The sequence below is a fragment of the Cebidichthys violaceus genome, unplaced genomic scaffold (genome assembly GCF_023349555.1).
Source record: "Cebidichthys violaceus isolate CVI_PGR_0920_01 unplaced genomic scaffold, fCebVio1.0.p SCAF_6, whole genome shotgun sequence".
Classification (NCBI taxonomy): Eukaryota; Metazoa; Chordata; class Actinopteri; order Perciformes; family Stichaeidae; genus Cebidichthys; species Cebidichthys violaceus.
The window spans coordinates 6,006,724-6,025,490 of NW_027176816.1; the positions used below are offsets into that span (position 1 = coordinate 6,006,724).

At 40.1% G+C, this 18,767-nt stretch overlaps 2 protein-coding genes across 8 annotated transcripts in view; one reads left to right on the forward strand and one right to left on the reverse strand.

Moving 5' to 3' along the window:
- Positions 1-5,202, forward strand: part of LOC137889838 (low-density lipoprotein receptor-related protein 1-like) — an 83,383-nt gene extending 78,181 nt beyond the window's left edge. For 2 of the 3 annotated variants that reach the window (XM_068733910.1, XM_068733913.1), the window contains 5 exons: positions 1,665-1,738; positions 1,833-1,926; positions 2,052-2,090; positions 2,770-2,914; positions 3,405-5,202. In XM_068733910.1, coding sequence (XP_068590011.1) covers positions 1,665-1,738; positions 1,833-1,926; positions 2,052-2,090; positions 2,770-2,914; positions 3,405-3,542 — 490 coding nt within the window. In that variant the 3' untranslated portion in view covers positions 3,543-5,202. The remainder of the gene's footprint in view (positions 1-1,664; positions 1,739-1,832; positions 1,927-2,051; positions 2,091-2,769; positions 2,915-3,404) is intronic. The other variant, XM_068733911.1, reaches the window with a different exon arrangement.
- A 221-nt stretch (positions 5,203-5,423) lies between these two features.
- The window catches only part of fmnl3 (formin-like 3), a 33,374-nt gene continuing 20,030 nt past the window's right edge, over positions 5,424-18,767 (reverse strand). For 2 of the 5 annotated variants that reach the window (XM_068733918.1, XM_068733914.1), the window contains 19 exons: positions 18,582-18,658; positions 18,043-18,136; positions 16,890-16,964; positions 16,661-16,771; positions 16,394-16,543; positions 15,677-15,778; positions 15,100-15,466; positions 14,106-14,198; positions 13,793-13,917; positions 13,236-13,438; positions 12,854-13,157; positions 12,681-12,761; positions 12,432-12,561; positions 12,143-12,303; positions 11,894-11,995; positions 10,857-10,949; positions 10,605-10,728; positions 9,179-9,300; positions 5,424-6,900 (listed from right to left, as the gene is read on the reverse strand). In XM_068733918.1, coding sequence (XP_068590019.1) covers positions 9,209-9,300; positions 10,605-10,728; positions 10,857-10,949; positions 11,894-11,995; positions 12,143-12,303; positions 12,432-12,561; positions 12,681-12,761; positions 12,854-13,157; positions 13,236-13,438; positions 13,793-13,917; positions 14,106-14,198; positions 15,100-15,466; positions 15,677-15,778; positions 16,394-16,543; positions 16,661-16,771; positions 16,890-16,964; positions 18,043-18,136; positions 18,582-18,658 — 2,484 coding nt within the window. In that variant the 3' untranslated portion in view covers positions 5,424-6,900; positions 9,179-9,208. Of the gene's footprint in view, positions 6,901-8,654; positions 8,699-9,178; positions 9,301-10,604; positions 10,729-10,856; positions 10,950-11,893; positions 11,996-12,142; positions 12,304-12,431; positions 12,562-12,680; positions 12,762-12,853; positions 13,158-13,235; positions 13,439-13,792; positions 13,918-14,105; positions 14,199-15,099; positions 15,467-15,676; positions 15,779-16,393; positions 16,544-16,660; positions 16,772-16,889; positions 16,965-18,042; positions 18,137-18,581; positions 18,659-18,767 lie in introns of all 5 variants that reach the window. The other 3 variants (XM_068733917.1, XM_068733915.1, XM_068733916.1) reach the window with 3 other exon arrangements.

The window sequence follows — 18,767 nt, forward strand, 5'->3', positions numbered from 1 at the left end:
GTGTAGAAATGGACTTCACTGCTCAGACACTGAATGCATATGAACCGTTTCTACTGGCAGCTACGCATTTTCATGGCATACTTTACTATGACATTTTCTATGGCATATTATATACTATGACTTTTTTATTATAAACTATACTATGACGTTTTTATGGCATATTATCTACTATGACTTTTTTATGATATACTATACTATGACTTTTAATGACATACTATGGGGCGAGGACATCCGGTTCTGCTAAGTGAAGCCAATGTGCGGAAGTGCTTAAACTTGCATTCTCACTACTGTCTAGCAAGGCGCGATGCCTCCTGTTGCAAAAAGTAGTCAGATTTTATGGAAATGGGAAAATGACCTTACTTCTCACTTGATTTATTACCTCAGTTAACTTTGTAAACATGGGTTTATGGTCTTAATCACTAGTTTCAAGTCTTTTTCAGTAGAGCTGTTCATTTAGTAAATTATGGTCCCATTTAGAGTAAAATAGACCATAAAGCGGAGTATGCTTTAAGGCGGGCTTACTTTGATTGACAGGTCGCTGCCGCTACCAGAGCTGTATACGGCGTCTCTACGTCACTCCTCCACATTCCAAATATTGTAACTTCCATTCACTTGTTGCAAAAAGTCAAGATGGCGACAGCCATAATCCAAGATAACAACGGTGAAATCTGCTTCATAACGACCACAAACCACTGGCTGACCTGACGATGACTACGCCCACTTCTTATATACAGTCTTAAGATACTGCGACATTTATATGACATACTAGACTGTGACTTTTTTTTTTACTTTTTTTATGCCATGCTATACTATGATTTTTTTATGACAGACTATTTTATGACATTTCTTTTTAATTTTATACTACATAGTCTACGTGAATTATTTTATGAAATTCTATACTATGTAATATTATAGTGTCTTGTTGTTAAATAACAACAACAAAAAATAGGACATTTTTCTTTTCTTTTCTTATTTTAATGGCATGAGATAGTATGGCTTTTTTATGACATTATGCTATGACATTTGTATTACATCTACGAAGTAATTTTTATGACATGTTATGATAATGATAATACTATGCAAATTTCAATGACTTTTTGTGAATTGTTTTATTGCATACTCTGCTATGACTTTTTTAAGACTTTCTATGGCATGCTATACTATGACATTTTGTCATAGTATATTAGTATTAGTATATTAGTATTAGTATATTAGTATATCTTTTTAATGTCATTCTATACTGAGATTTTTAAATCATACTCTGATATTTTCAGACCTCTCTGCTGGTGAAAGCCTTTGCCGGACGCATTATGTTTACGTTTTGTCTGTTCTCAAATTTGGCACACTCGTCCACTTTGACTCGAGGATGAACTGATTAGTGTTTGATGGTCAAAGATGAAGGTCTGTGACCTCACAAAACACGTGTTTGGCCATAACTCAAGAATCCAGAAGCGATTGCCATTATAGCCTCTTGTGACTGAATGGAAATAACAAAATATTAGCAGATGATTTTATTACTAAAGAGACATCACACTCTCTTCCTCTCCCTGACTATAATATTATCTATGATACATAATACATAATATTGATTACTGGAGCAAGAGAGGAACCATCAAAAAATGTGCACACTTTCTAACTCTGTTCCATTGTGTGCGTTTGTCCAGGTGTCCTGTGGGATGGAGAGGATACAGATGTGAAATTGCAGCAGCTTCTATGGATGCTTCTACTTCCAGTGGAAGTAAGTCACACAGTTCAGAGAATCTTGTTCGTAAAACATGCACTTTGGTCCTATTGGCTCACATTATTGGCTCACATTATTTGCTCACTTGCAGGTACTGCCTCCATCATCATCCCAGTGCTTCTCCTGCTGTTACTGGCACTTCTGGTCGTTGGTGCCATCTTGTGGTACAAGAGGAGAATGCGTGGGTGAGTCCTGGTTTCAGAGAGTTTCGATCCTAACTCCATTTTTTTCATCTTTTCCTCACACTATCAGAAATCTCGCTTCTCTTTCTCTCTTACCTTTTGATAACCATCTATTTCCTGTTCCCCAGGTCTCTATGGCCGGGCAAATCTCGTTCTCAGTGCTCGCGGTAACTTCATAGGGTTACATAATTCACCTGTTGACCCACCCCTTCCCTAATATCCAGTCAGATTGGCCAATATGTTTGTCAATCCATTTGTCCAATCTGTTGGTCAATGTAGAAATCTGTTTGTAATTGCCTGCCAGCTCCTGTTTGCCTACCACTGGGTTTCCCAACCGGCAAACACAGGGACATATTGACTCTTAGCCAAAGTAGTTTTGCTGGTAATGCACAAACAATCAAACTGTTATGTCCGTGTTGCATCTCCATACCTTCCCTTTTTACATGTGTAAATGTTAGGCTTACTCTATGTGCTTGAATACTAAAATATACAACTGTGCATCTATGAAAAATGTTTGTGCTTGCAAACAGCTGAATATTTGCAATGTGAAAATTCAGCATTCTCCATTCTAGACATGCTGCCGTATATATTCTCTGGGTTTGATCAAATGAGCTTTTGTCAAAAGCTTATTTGACAACCTTTAATGTATGTTGTCTTGATTGCGTGAGTTGTACGTTGCTGATGAGTCAGTACCTGGTTTATGCCACGTTGTAATATTTTTCAAGCCTCTGTGATTTTTTTTTTTTTTTTTTTTTAGATTTAAGGTTTCTCTCAAAATATAGGTCATGATCTTCTAGTTAATTGCTTTGATGTTTTATCAGTTTATTTATCTTTATCTGTCTGCAGTGCAAAGGGCTTCCAGCACCACCGAATGACAAATGGAGCCATGAATGTTGAGATTGGGAACCCTGCCTATAAGATCTATGAAGGAGACCCTGACGATGACGCTGGGGAGCTCCTGGATTCAGACTATGCCTTGGACCCAGACAAGGTAACACAGATTAAAGTGTATAAACAACATGTTCACAGAAAACATCTCTTCTCACTTACTCCTAGTGTTAAATAGCCATACAGATAGGTTACGTTTCATCTACCTATATTTGAAAATTTCGGAAACTTCTGCCACCTAAAACATTTCATCTACCTATATTTGAAAATTTCGGAAACTTCTGCCACCTAAAACAATGTCCCAGAGCATGCCAATACACTATACTACATTATAGACACTGTAGGACATATCAATCTAAATTACAAACCAAAACGATCCCATGGGTTCTAGTGGTATGGGAAATGGAAGGATTGGTTGGACTTATTTGGATGAACTGACCATTTTAAGTGACAACATTTTTATTTATTTTTTTTTAATTTGAATGACCTGACCTTCTCAAGCACAACATGCAGTAAATGCCGGTTTCACATTTAACAAATCTCAACCTTTCTCTGGCCCTTTGAGTCACCATGTAATTTTCTTTGCTCTGCAGCCGACCAACTTCACCAACCCAGTGTATGCCACCCTGTACATGGGCGCCCACAACAGCCGCAACTCTCTGGCCAGCACAGATGAAAAGAAGGAGCTTCTCTCCCAGGGCGACGAGGACATGAGTGACCCGCTGGCGTAGAGCTTGGCATGGATTGAACTCTGCCAACATTGTCCTGCCCAACCCAGTGCTGAGCCAACGAGCTCTCTCATCTTATGCCTTTACCAAGTGAAAAGAAAAGCAACAAAAAAAGGAGAACATTGTATAAAATGTATAAAATGAAGGACTACTTTTTTTAAGTGATTGCAGTATTATATTTTGTTCTTTGACAAAAAAAAAATTCTCTGGTGACGGAAAGGAACCATTTTATAGACATTTATTCAGTTCTTTTTAATTTTGCTCACCTCCTCCTCACAACTCTCCCTCCCCTCTCACGCATATAGCCACTACCTCTGTGCAAATGTAAAACATAGAGACATACAAATGGCAGTGGAACAATTTGAATTTTTTATTTTTGTATGAATTATAGGGTATAGGGGAGAAAAAAGTATTATTGTTCCACCTTAGAAAACGTTGCCAAGTCTTTGTTGTTCATGAAAGAGAGATGTGTCAGTGCTCACTATGAATGCTTCCTGGATGCTGGTTCGGCTCAGTCTTTCTCATGTGTACATGTACGTTTGCAGGAGGTCTAAAGGAGACTGAGGCTGTGAGCGTACACATGGAGGACTCTGCATCTCAGACGGTGTTTGTTCTGTTGTCTCAAAGAACTACATTCAAGTGATTGTCTTTTAACTCCTTGCACAGACTAAAGTTATATATATATTTGCATATATATATATATATATATAAACCTATTAACAAAGTGTCTTGAAAATATACCCAGGAATACAAACATCAGTAACAAATAACAGTCTGTACTTAAGTTTTTTTTAAGTCTTTGTATAATTGACATTCTTTGTGTCAGCAATGAATGAGTCAATGGCAGTGTGCGAGTGCGCTGGATGAAGATGATTGTAACAAAGTCCACGTTCCAGGATGAAAAGTCTGGGATGGATATCTGTGGCCTTGGTTTAGTCTACTGCTGGACACTCTGGACAGAAGTCGGATTTTGCTTTGAAACTGTTCTAGAAAGTTCTTTTACTGAGGGACGGCAAGCTTCTGTGAATATCCGGTCATCACTGAAAAACAATCTGCATCTGGCTTTTCTTCCTTGTCTTTTGATTGTAAATGTGTTTTCAGGAAAGGCCGGGGAGAGCGTTTAATGGTACGTACTTCTATGCGAGATTGTTTTTTTGTTTTTTTTTAATTGTATGCAATTACATGGATGTGTAATTTAGGTTAATGCTCATTGTTAAGTGCATTCCCAGAAAGGGGACTAATCAGCTCCCTGATAAGCGTTCCTTTAATTCCTTTGCCATGCTGTTAACGCTAACCATCTGTCAGTCAGTCAAACTGGTTTTTAGTCTTAAAGTGTTGCTCTCCGTGTCTCACTGCTCACCACGCTGCTTTTAACTGAGCTTACCTGCTAAATCACTCTGCATAGTGCTCTCACACACCCAACCTAGAAGAAACTCTTGTTTTTGCCCCTCACTTGTTAACAGTATTCATCACTTTTTTTCTTTTTTCTTTTACATCCTGCTTAGTTAGACCTGACCATGTAAATTAGAACAATCATTTTTCAGTTTGAGAATTTCTTTTGGTGGCAAAAACCCACATGGATATTTGTGGTTCTGATTGTTTTGTTATGATTCTATTTCTTTTTGATATAAGAAATTAAATGGATTTTTATAGTAGAAATGTACAGTGGCTCTGTCCGTCATTTGGAGAGATGGAGGGGAAAAGCAAGCACTCATTATTTCTGACTGAGTACATCTCGAGTGAACATCAAGTTTCCTTTGAAAAAAATGAAGAAATAAAAGATGAACATGTAGGAATCACTTGTTTTGAATGTTGCTTCATCAAAGAAAGAGCAGCCTTTGATTTCATACTCCTGAGGTGTAATGACAGTCTTTGGTCTTGCAGTAACATTATTTATCTTATTTATTAAACAAGTGTCATCTTTCAGTCAATAGACAATATCATGGATCATTTCTTTGAAAAAGTAAGTTTCTTGATTTGAATGTACATAAATGAATACTTAAAGAATAGTGTCTCATACAATGTTGAGCCAAATTAAGTAGTGTAAAGATGTATCATTCCCTTTATGCCAATGTTATGTAAGTTTCAACAGCTGTTTGGAGAAATAGATTCATCTCTGTTTAAACATAAGACCTCATAGAAATGGACACATCCTTCATCCATCACATCTATAGCAGGTTAACGTCATCTGGGCCCTAATCAGCAGTCCATGTGGAATCTTCTTCATACATTTGTAACTTCCCTAATATCACTTAAAGTGTGACAGAAAGTGTTGTCAAGGCATATAACATTCAGTTTTTACGAACTTCTTGGACAAGGCACAAAGAAATATAAATCATTATGAGCTTAAAGACACTGATGCACCAGAGGTAAATAAAAGAGTAATCGTAAAATCATTATTCCCCTTACCTTCTAGTTGTATGATTTTAAAGCTGGAAATTTAAACTTCTGGATATTGTTGTCAGTATTATAAGACTGTTATAGAACAAGGCATTTCAAAATACAATCTTTAAAAAAAACAAATGAAAGCTGTAGAATGAACAAATTATGGCTGCTTCAATAGAAATAACACTGTTTATACAAAAAAGGCACTTCTTAAGCAAAACATGAGGCATTGGAAACATTTTGGTTTGGCTAGCTTGTCCAACAGAACCAGCAGAAGTGATGTTTTTTCCTACCAAAAAATGTGATTGAAATGTAATTAGTCAATATTTAGTCTTGATTGAATGTGTTGACTTTGCTTAAAGTTTGGAAACGGTCCCCAAAGTCTCATTATATTGAAGCTTCTCTGTTATTTGGAGGAATGTTTTGTGTGTCTCTTCAGGGCAATGATCCCAGCAGCAGAGTTGGCATCTTCCCTTGGCTGACTTCCAGTCTAAATCCTGCTACGACTGCATAATCTGAGGAAATTAACGGTCTTGGGAATAAGATCCACATGTTGGCAGCCCCTTTGTTTGTGAAAGCAAAGTTCCTCCTGCTCTGTGGTCCGCCAGTCCTCAACTCACCTCACCTGTTTTGTAGTTATCCTCCTGGTTCTCCGTGGCAACAGGGCAGGGAAAGTCTTGTGTTTGCAGTGAGACAGGAGTAACCCATTGTGCTTCTGTAATGATGCCTGCTCACTTAAAGTGGCTGTAAAGGTCCTCCATAAATAAATAAATTACCCAGCTATAACAAGGGCTCTGTCCTGTCCCTCCTTTCAGTCTTTGTGATCTGCAGCCTCAGGGTTGAGATAGACCATCGGAACACAGGGAGGGAGGTTATAGTGGGGAGGGGAGTATAAGTGACCAATAAGTGGTTTAGGGTCTTTTCCAACCGCTCCGGATCAACGCATCAGCTCGCAGGAAAGGCTGGTTTCGGAGATCTGTGAGTAGGTATGGAGAGAGGAGTCAGAGACGGGGATGGGGGACACACATGTTAGAGGACCCAGAGGTCAATAAGCAAACTTGCTACTACTTGACTTAACTTTAACTTATTTTTTCTTAGACAGTGCTAAGAGTGTGTTAAGCCATATATGTAGAGGACATGCAGTCAGTTACCGGTTTATTAGGTACACCTAATTATCTAATCACCACATTCACCCAATGAAACTATAAAGCAAGGATGCTATGTTTGTCTGTGGGTCTGTCCTCTTATATTTTGAGAATCTTGTATCCCTCATACTAGGCAGGTGTATTGCTGGGGACCAAAGGATGTGGCATGTCGAATGTGGTGCACTTTGGCCAGATGGTGGAGCTATAAGAATTTAGTTGATGTTTTAAAAAAAGTCATAATATAGTTCAATATGACAGGAAAACAATATAAAAAAAAGTCATAATATAGTGAGTCATGAAAGATATCACAAAAAATCACAACTTTGTATGCCATGAAAAAGTAATTAAGAAGACAAAGTATAGTACGTCATACAAATTCATAAAATATCATAGCATAGTATGCCGTAAAAGAGTCTTAAAACAGTCATGGGAGAGAATGTCATAAAAAAGTCATATTATAGTATATCATAAAAAAGACATAAGCTTTAGTATAGTATGTTAAAAAAAAAAAAAAGTCCTGGTATAGTATGTCATAAAAAAAGTGTTAAAACAGTCCTAGGATAGGTTTTCATGAAAGTCATAAAAAACAGACAGAAGATAGTATGCCATAAAAAGTCATCGTATAGTATGTCATAAAATTAAAGCATCATGAAGATAGGAATAATTGTAGGATGACTGCATTAGTTTTACTTAGGTGTACCTTATAGACCGGCAATTGAGTTTACATGTCTATATTTCAGTCAAATAATCATAAAATATCTGCAATAACCTCTGCAGTTACTTTGTTTACTGTATATAAGAAATATCAAAATGGCAAATACGGGCATAAACAATACAGACTGAACACTGACTGACACATTGCCATAACCTTGAATTTCAACTGGTAGTAGTGATACACAAAACAGTGAAATTCAACGTTTTGGTAATAGCCATAATTATTACAGTTACAGTATAATGGTTAACAAGCTCTACAAACTGCTGTGTACAATCAAGCTGGTTGTGATGAAGGTAACAGAACACCTCTCACCTCTGTAAAAAAATGAAATTTATATCTGACTGACAGTTTTTTCTAGAGCCTGTTGACCAAACAGCTGTTCAGCACACCGCGAATGACAGTTAGCAAAGACAAAACATGGCGGACGTGGTTGACAGGTGAGAGTAAATGAACATTGGACAACATGCAACACATAATTGGAGGGGGTGAGGAGGATGAGGATGATGATGATGATGATCTCAATGGTATAGCTATGCATTTAAACTGAACAATAACATTCTTAAAATATCACAAAGGCTTTGTCTCTGATGCAAAAACTTGGTGGAAAATTAAATAAGTGAATTCAAGTTTTCATTGCTAGCAGTTGGGGCAAGTGATAGTGTATTTCTGTAAGTCGCTTCTTAATAAATCTTCAGTAATCTTGTTTTCTAACGATTGTGTTGTAAAGCAAAATCTCTGTGCTGTGAAGCCTTTTTTTCTTTTTCTTTTTTTGCCTCCAAAGCACTAGCTGAAGCAGCTGACATCACTGTAGCAGCACAAAGGAGCTGGAGGGCCAAGCGGGCCAGGTTTCAGTCAGGCTACCTTCCTTACCCTCTCTTAGGAGTGGGAAATACTGTCATTAATCTTCTTTTCAGCTGGAGGGGGTAGAATGAACAGTGGTGGTTGAGGAAAGAAGAGTCACACGTTAGCAGGAACCCAAACACCAAACAGGTTAGTTTCATGGAACAAGGCATCGATGATAAAAACCAGTAAATTAGCCAAACCTCTTCATGTTATGATAGTTAAATTCAGCGTCACGAAAGAAATATGTTGTAATAATGCACAGCCTTTCACATGTGTCATGCATGGTGATAATGTAATCACAGTAATGGCTGATTGTACTGTGAGAATATCAACATATTTTTCACACACAAAAAATATGTTGACACACTGTAAAACTTTTTCGCCAGGCAAAGAGGTTTGGCTGACTCCTATCACCTAATAGGAATCCTCTGAAGTAGAACACAAACAACCAAATGACGGCCCAAGTTAGTTGACAGTAGTTGGTGGGGTTTGGGTGGGTGACAGGGATCATGCTGCATGCACAGAGGGGTCAGGAGGCGTATGAGAGACACCTGGATAACCTTGGCATTAGGGGGGAGGGGCTAGCAGTTGGCGTCGTCACAGAGGTTGGCTTCACAGAAGAACCGTGAGCCGCGTTTAGCAGTGCGGGCTGTGAAGGGCACACTCTTCAGTACTGGGGGAGGAGGGTAAGGGAGAGAAAACATGTCACACCTGAGACACTGCCCTTCTGGGGGAAATAAAAAACACTGGACCACCTTCAAATTTCTTTCAGGAGACCGTAACAAAACGGTGCTATATCTGTACTGTATGTACACAGATCTATGGAAGCAAACCTTTTATGTGAAAAGGTTTTCAACTGAATTAGCAGCAACATTTTAACCTATTTTGCATTTATAAGCACTACAAAAACATTTAATAAAGGGTTTATAACACACTTTGATGTAGTTGGAAGCTGATATAAGTGTAAATTAATGTATGTCCAAGACTATAACTAACTTATCCAGTAGGCACCCATACATGGAGGCTGCTGTACAAACAAATGGCTCAAAAAAAGCTGTATTGTTATAAAATGTGTCTTCATAGCAGAAGATATGATCACTGACAAATACTACACATAAAGAAACAATTAAAAAATGTCCTTATAGCTACATACATCTACATTTTAGTGTGTTATAAATGATTTATTAAATGTTTGTATACTACCTATGAATGCTAAATAAGGGAACTTAAAGTAAAGCTTTATCGGATTACAACACACTGGTTATATCTTGGAAAAACATCAGTTGCGTAATAAGCCGTAAACAGCTCTGATAGTAGTGGCATAGGAGCATTATTAATTAGTAAAAAATTACATTAATGCAACATATATATTATTTACATTTGGAGCACTGATTAATAATCGTGACAAAAACATCAGTTAGCTTATGTGCTATCCTGAGGCTGTAGATACAGATTTTTTTTTCATCAAATTAAAGCCCCTTTATGTGGAATTTTAAAATGTCTTGACTTTGGCGACACACTGTGGTAGATATTCAGAAGAGACACTTGCACAATTCCCAAACATTTCTCACTATCATTTTTCTACAAACAAAAACATTCATACGAATACTGAAAAGAAACTATAATCTCATAAAAGAATCTACACAGAGTGGCTTTGAAGAAGGACCCTGTAAATAAAGATTGTGTGCACTACCTTTAATGTACATTTGGAGTCAGACTGCCTGTCTGAGTGTCCTCATATTGAAGCCAAACAGCTTTAGTGCAGTACATTTCTAACTAAACATCACTTCATGGAATAACTGGAGGCTGCTCTGTGCTGCTATGTGCTGTGCTCCAGATGTGGTGGTGTCTGGACTACGTAGCACAAGGTGCACTTCAAAGGAGCTGAGCAGTGAATGACCACAGTCATCCTCGACCTGGGAGGACCAGGGCTACAGGCACCCACAAGGGGTCTTTTTAGGGTGTTGTCTGGCCCACCTGTGATGATGTCCTCGATAGTACCATCTTTGCCCTCGTACACAGGCCGGTGGTCTTTGGCTTGCCGCTTGCGCAGCTCTGTGATCAGCTCATGCTGCTGCTGTTTCTTCTTTTGGGCCTGGACCTGTAAACGAGTGGACAGGATATTTGTACAGTTCACTGTGCTTTTTGGCACGCCACAAAGCTTTATTTAGCACTGAGTAAACATCTGATAGACTTCATTCAGCTCAGTTGCATGCACTTTGACTGTACCTTGGGGTCATGCTGTTTAGCCTCCTGAGCCAGTAACTTCTCTCTCATTGCTTCCTCCTGCTTTTTCCTTTGTTCGTTTTGTTCCACTGCATCCTGTTGAGAAGAGAAAAACGTGACCAGTCTGCAACATAAGACAGAAGCTCAAATAAATCAAAGTCAATACACTTGTTTGGCCTTTTACAGATAAAGAAAACAGGTCAAAAGTGGAATTCAAACAGGACACACACAGCTACTTATACATACAACAAATGTGCTGTAAAGCAATAGTTCGACATCTTGGGAATTACAGAATTAGATGAAAAGATTGATACAACTCTTATGTTTAAACGCTAAATATGAAGCCAGCAGCTAATTAGCTTAGCTTAGCATACAGGTTGGAAAATTTGCCAAAGCTCTTTCTCAATCAAAGCCAGGCTAGCTGGTTCCCCCTGTGTTCAGTTGTTATGCTAAGCTAAGCGGCTGCTGGCTGAAAACTTAAAGAAATATATATGTAAGGGACAGATATGAGTGGTATGGATCTTTAATCAAACTCTCTGAAAGGATGCAAGTTATTTTTACTCCTCTCTCTCCCCTGGAGTCGTAACAAGCGTTTCTCCCAAATGTCAAACCATATCTTTAAGTCACTCATACAGACACACATACAGACACAGAAATCCTTTTGTTGTACATTTCCTTAAGCAGATCCCATAAATCCAGACTGAGAACAATCTCAGGAAATGTGCTGTGTGGTGGGCCAGGGCGAGGCTGTCCGGGGGTAAAGGAGATGAGGGACAGGAGGGAGAGGGAGGGGGGGAGAACCAGTCTAAACACCACAGCTGCAGCTCTGGAGTCAGACCCAGCTGGCTTTTCCTGTTATTTGGCCTCGGACTATACACCACGTCCTGTGGCACAGAGGCAGCCAAAGCTCTGCCCTGTTCTGCTCTCACTGAAACTGACAACATCCAAGTTTGAAACCAGGGAACTTCCCATCTGACCAGGAGAGAAAGCTGCACCCTGTCAGTGCAGAAGTGAGGAAAGATGCTGCTTAGTGTCCTCACCTTGTAGGCCCTGATAAAGCGCACAAACACGGGGAAGAACACCGAGGGCGGAGTTGTCTTGGCACTCTCTCCAAAGTAGTTCACTACATTGTTGAAGGCTTCCTAGAATCGGGAAGGACAGTACGTAAACACCGCTCAGTCATGATTGGTTGTGTGTAAGAGGTCAGTGAGCTGAATCTGGGACATGTCTCATGTCTATTTTCATTTTTTTCCCCTTTGAGGTTAAGAGGTGAGGACGGTGTTTGATACCTCTGCTGTCTTGGCGTCCTTCTGCAGCTTGTCCAGCTGTGAGTCACTGGAATGGACGAAGCCTTTCAGGACTGAATGGTCATGGAGAGTGCACTCTCTCCTGATCAGGTCCATGCCTTTCCCCAGCTCTCGAACATCCAGCAGCACATTTTCCAGAGATACTTTTGTACAGTCAACAAGGAATATGTTATATTTACAGCAATACAACAGTATATGAGCATAGTGTTATAAAAACATTCTTATTTCACTGAACATTTCTATTAACATAGCCTCATGATGCTGAACTCACCTGCTGCTGCTTTATCCACAAAGTGCAGTTCGTTGTAGAAGTTGGCCAGTTCAGGGTACTTCTCTTTCAAAGTGAGAGCTATGTAGTGGAGCAACGTCATCTTCCTGTCTGTAGACTTGGTGTCCAGCAGCTGTGTAACAATAGGAATGAATGGGAATATCAGCAAAAGCACTGCACATATGAACTGTGTAGCATTTCTTTTTTTTGATTGGTTATCTGAGCAGTTGAAAAATGTCTCCAAATACTCACCAGATCAAGACTCTGTAATTTGAAGCCATAAACGCAGCCTCGCTTGCTGCTGTTCATGTAGTTCCCCAAGGCTAAGATGATCTAGAAGTACACCAAAGGAATAAATTAATATGCATAATCAATACAAACACTGCTGATATAAAAAAAACGCCGGTCAAATAATCACTTCTTACCTCAAGCACTTTTTTCAACTTTGGTGCAGATTTCACTGAGGCAGAAGCAGCAATGACTGCATTGAGCTGGGGTGTGAGCATGTTGATGTTGTCAGAAAAGTTCCCAACAAAGGTGATGATGTTCATTCTTTGCGTGAGCCTCTCAATCTTGCTGAAAAACATCATGAACCGATCTTCCTCCGCTAGCTGGTCCAGTGGGCGCCGCTCACGCTCGTACTGACGAAACACCTTCACCTCACTCTCCGTGGGCAGGAAACGCATCAGACACTCCACGAAGTCGACGGGTAAGGCCTTGAGGTCAAACCTGAGCAAACATCACATATATTAGTTACCATCTTGTCTTTGGTTCAGAAAGTATTTGAAATCCAGGAAAAGTGCCTACTTCTCTATTGCTTTGCAGATCTCCTCTGTGGTCTTGTTAGCCTTTCGCAGTGTGATGGCTAAGTTCTTGGAGCGATTGGCGTCCAGAAGGGTGACTTTGTTTATCGCCTTCTGGGCTACTTTGCTCTTTGTGCAGCAAATATCCACAATGGGACCCTGGGCTCTGGTCTTAAACAACTCCTCAAACTTTTCCAGATCCAGCTCCTGCACATGAGTGAAAGTTTACTTATTTGTTCTGAACTAATATTAAAGGTCCTGGAAACACATTTTCTCAATCAGCCTTTTACTATGAGGGATGGACTTCTACTATTTTCTGACCAAGTTAGAACAGTTTTGGTCATTTCACATGAGCGATATCTGTTGTTTGTCTCTGTGCTTTTCTGACTGGTTGGATGTGGGTGGGGCTCATTAACCTGAGCTTTTGAGTGTAAATAATTAGTACAAATTAGGATGTTCTTTTCTCCCCAAAAGTTTAACTTTGTTGCTTATTTAGACATGGGTATTTAATATTCATGATGTGATCAGGGACATTTTAGCAGTTTTATTTGCTTGATTTACCTCTAGTACACGTTCATCATCAATCTCGTTGAAGACTGTGCCATTGATCTGATTGGGCTTCAAGGCCGTCCAGTTAAACACTGGCAGGCGGAACTTGGTCTTGATGGGCTTCTTGATTCGGATAGCTGTAGTCGAGAATTAAAGTGTTATTAGTAAAAATCTATTTTGCATGATAAACATTCATAAATAGTTGTATAAAGCCTTATAAAGGCATTATAATGTGGGTTATCTTTAGCTCTAATACCTGCAGTGGAACAGAAAGCAAAATAGTAAGAAGGTGCATAACAATAATGTAATTTAAATCGTCTCTCACCTGAGAGGCCCACGCTCAGGATAACTGATGGAGAAGTGCCCGGCAGAGGCGGTGCGAGAGGAGGTGGCGGTGGTGGGACTGGTGCACAGTGGCCTTCAATCAATGTACAAGAAAACGTTAAACACTTTTTATTAGAACACTTAAACAAAAGTGTTCTTTTACCGAAAACTCTTTTTATCAATCCTATACCATCACTTTGATCTATTGTATTTTGCAATCCTTTATTATTCTCTATATATTTAATCTAATTCACTATGAACCTGTATTATATGTTTTGTAACCTCTGTGCTGTTATCTACACTCAAGCAAAAAAAAAGTGGTTTTCAATCTTAGTGAAGTTCTTTCTTGGTTAAGGAGCAGTTTGTAGGATTTAGTGGCACCTAGAGGTGAGGTTGCAAATTGCAACCAACTGAAAAACTCTCTGCTAACCCATCCCTTTCGGAAAATTACTGTGGCCTTTAGGCAACGAAAAAACATTATTTAGTTTGTCTGTTTTGGGCCAATGTAGAAACATGGCGGTGCAACATGGCAGACTCAGTGAGGAGGGCCCGCTCATAGCACCCATCCCACACATAAACGGCTCATTCTTAGGTAAGGAAGACACAAAGATTCTTAGTTTCAGGTGATTATATACAACTGAAAACATAGTTCTGAATACTATATTCCATGCCTGCGAACACGCTTAATTCTACACACTGCTCATTTAACAAAAAATGCTGAGAGAGAAAAAGAGCTGAAAACTGCTCTAACAGTTGGTACTATTTCTCCTGTGCTATAGTCTGTCTGCACACTCACACACAAAGGAAACAACTTGCATTTCCCTTTCCTGTCTGGGGCAGAAACCCACTGCTGTGACTCATCACCTGGCTTGGCACGGATGAACAAAGAAGGGGAAACAAAAATAGACCTTCTCTGAGGGTCTATCGTCAAATAAGGTGAACTTTTACGTACATGTGTCACCAGACAAAAATCACTGTGAGTTATGATCTATCACCTAAGGCTGAGGGAAGAGGAGGAGGTGGTGGAGGAGGAGGAGGAGGAGGAGGTGGAGGGGCTTCACTGGCTGGTGGTAAACTGGTGTCTGGTCCTCCTGGTTCGGTAAATCCAGCTGTTGAACCCAAAGAGAGCTGCCTAATGTCTCCTAGTGGGATCCCAAGGCCACTACTCCCAACACCACCCCCGACACCCAGCGGCTCGATGGCAATATCTCCATCAGCCTTCTTGTGCAAACGGATGGTGCCTTGTTGTTCGAGCTCCAGCAGCCTCCTCTCGATGTTGAAGTGTCTCTGGAAGGCAGCATCCTTCTCCTTGATTACCCTCCTCAGTGTGGTGACCTGGGTGTTGGTCGACTCGTACGTCTCCTGGAAAGTCACCAGGGGGTGATAAAGAGCACAACACAATGACTATACATGAAAAAGAAACATCCTGTTTCCTGCTGACCTAATTTGCTATCACAGCAATTTAGCAACATGCATCTGAAACTGATCTTTGCTAACACAGTGAAGCAAGGTGAAGCCTTTCTGATGCGAGGCAGGCAAAGCAACATTATATCATTACGACTCTCGGCTTACCCTTATTGCATGCAGGTCCTTATCTTTCTGAAGGAGCACCTTCTCCAGATCAGCTACTTTCATCATTGTTTCATTCTCAACCTCCAGCAGCTTCTCCGTCACCTGGGAAAGAAGACAGAGAGATAAAACAACAGAGGGATGAGAGGTGAATTCAAGAATTGATCCACAGCACGGGCATCTTTCCCAGTTCCACTCCCTCCCACTCTCTCCCCTATACACTGTGCATCATCAATAAGAAATAAGATATACCCAGCAGCATGACGCTGCAAGAGCATGACACAGCTTTTAGTTTTGATTTTGAACAGATTACACATGTTGCATAGGAATTCACAGGGATTCTTCACCCGCATCCTCCCCCATCATTCCTGACTCCTGAGAGCTGAGTTTGTTATGAAATTCTTAGAGTGATGTCAGGGCTGCCCACGACCTTTCTATGAGAAGAATGTCTTTGCAAAGCAGTGTGGGATACGAAGGCAACTGCCCAAAACGATTGAGCCAACACAAGAACAATATTAAGCTTGTCTCACGCACAGTATTTTCCAGTGTTCTCCACCCCGTCATTATTCTGAAGCACTTGTGAAATGCAAACACAGAGTAGATTTTTTTTAATCACCATGTAGAAACAGCCAAGTTAAGTACACGGCTGGTGAACCACAATAATCTCATAAACGGGCCGAGAGAGCTGTGTTGGTGGCCCAGACTAGGTGGTGCACTTACATGGGACAGGTGCTCCTCCAGTTCATCCACCTTCTCCAGAGCAGCATTCTTCGTCTCCGCATCTTCCAGCAGACCACCCACGTCAAACACGTTATCCAGGTAGGCCTGGATCTGCACCGACAGCTTGTCACTCTCTGTATGTTTACATTTCTGACGTGAGGGAGAAATAATCAGTATTAGAGATGCTCTACACCCACTGGACAAATAGTCTCAGCCTGAGGATGTTTATTTGGAACGCCCGTTTTAACAACAGCATCGTCATCTTACCTCCAGGTAATCATCCAGTCCAAGCTTGGTGAATTCATACTGCAGATGGACTCTGAAGTTCATGTCCTCCACCGAGTGCACCACAATGTTGATGAACTGCATGCAGGCAACCTGGACCACAGACACAGAAAGATTTAGATCCAAATATATTCAATTGGATAGATAATAAGATGGACACACATTCACACCCAAATAAAAACATCCATCCTTAATACAAAGCTCATCTTACCATGTAGTCGATGTTTCCCTCCTCACAGCGGAAGTAATCCATCAGTCTCTCAAAGCGATGCTTTTCCTTACACACCTAAAATGCAAAAGATGCAGCAATACAGAGGATTGAAATTCATTTATGATATTTAAATTTCTGTTGAAATGGAGGAAACATTCAAAACTAAACACAGAACAACAAAACAACATCAGATGCCATCTGAAGTCCTCTATGAATCAACTACATTATATTAATTAATGTGACAAATCATAACATAATAAAGTATTTTGTTATGATGAAACACATTCCAGGATTAAACAAGAGCTTAGCTGTATGAAAACAGGGGACAGCTTCCTCCATTTGCAACAACAACCTCTTATTATTATCATAATTCATGGGAAGAAAGCCAGCGGAAGATAAAAACATGGGACCAACTTTGTTTAGCCAAATTCCTGCACAAAAATACACCGAAGGGGGAAACGATGTTTGTAAAAGGTGCTTTATCCAGCAAAAAATCCATGCCCATTTCTGACAATCCTAACTAGAAACAGTAGTATTTGTAGACCTAATACTTGATTACTGTAAAGCCCTGGTTGAATACCATCGGTGGCCTTCTTGAGAGATTTCAAAGACCTGTCACCTTGTATTAATGTATCATATAATAAAAAAAATAGTAAAACAGAAATACCATCTTGTTTTGACTAGTGGATTGATTCGCTCTTGCATCTCTCAGGGGCTTTTTGACTGCGAGGTAATTGTGTTGTTCCGGTGTTTAGATGACTGAGTAGGCAGAAACCGAGAGGCTAAGCAAACCTTTGTGGTCTACTTGCTCCCATCAGGGAGTTGATCCTTATCATTGTTCAAGGTTGGCTCACATCTGGTGTCTTAATGAGACTAATGACCTCAGACAGGCCACCGTAGAGCTTTGCTTACAACCTCAGCAGACATGAAATGTGAGAAGACATGAGAGCCCCTCCACTTTCACTCATCTACACTGGTTCTTTATGCCCTCATGCATACCTGGGATTTGGGAAATGGTGGCAATTTAATTAATGTTAGATTATTTTTAACACGGTTAATTCTCACAGGGTTAGCCATGTATCACCACCAAATATTAGCAGCACAACTTTAGATGATAACAGTTCAAGTTTCATTAAGACTTTGCTTTAGGCACCTCTTTGAAGTTGTCAAATGCTGAAAGGATGATCTCGTGACCTCCTCGGACTAGACAGACGGCAGCCAGCAGCTCCAGGACCAAAGCTTTCGTCCTGGAAGTACAGGAAACACAAAATACATACCAGGATGAAGTTCAACTGCAAACACTTACTCTCAGATTAAAAGGGGGAAAGCACAATATTTATACTATCTATGCTACTAGAATGTATGTCCTCAAAATGAAAGCAAACGCATCAATATACAGGAGTTGAAATCTTTAATCCATACTGAAGTGTGAAGCAGGGAAGGTCTTTATAGTTTTTTAAGTGTGTACCCTCCAAGCCTTCATTATGAAGTGATCAGCGCTAGCGGTTTACCACTAATCTTCCTTTAGTAAACATTCCTTAACAGCCTGTATATACGGCTCTGATCCCTGACTTCAGAGAGAAGCTGAGCCCCATGGAGAATGAGAGGCATATCATATGAACTGGCTGCAGGGTTTCCCCAATTGTTTGACCCAGCCCTGCGTCTATGGAGAAGGGGGCCCTCCGTTCTTACCGTGAGTTCTTATTGTTCAAGCTGAGAGCAATTTCATTGACTGCGTGTGCGTGAGACATGACCATATTGAAGCCATACTGCATGAAGAAGACAGACAGAGAGAGAGAGAGAGAGAGAGAGAGTGGGAGAGAGAACAGGATGTGGTGAGAAAAACTTTTGAATATATAGAGCACTTGACTGCACAGG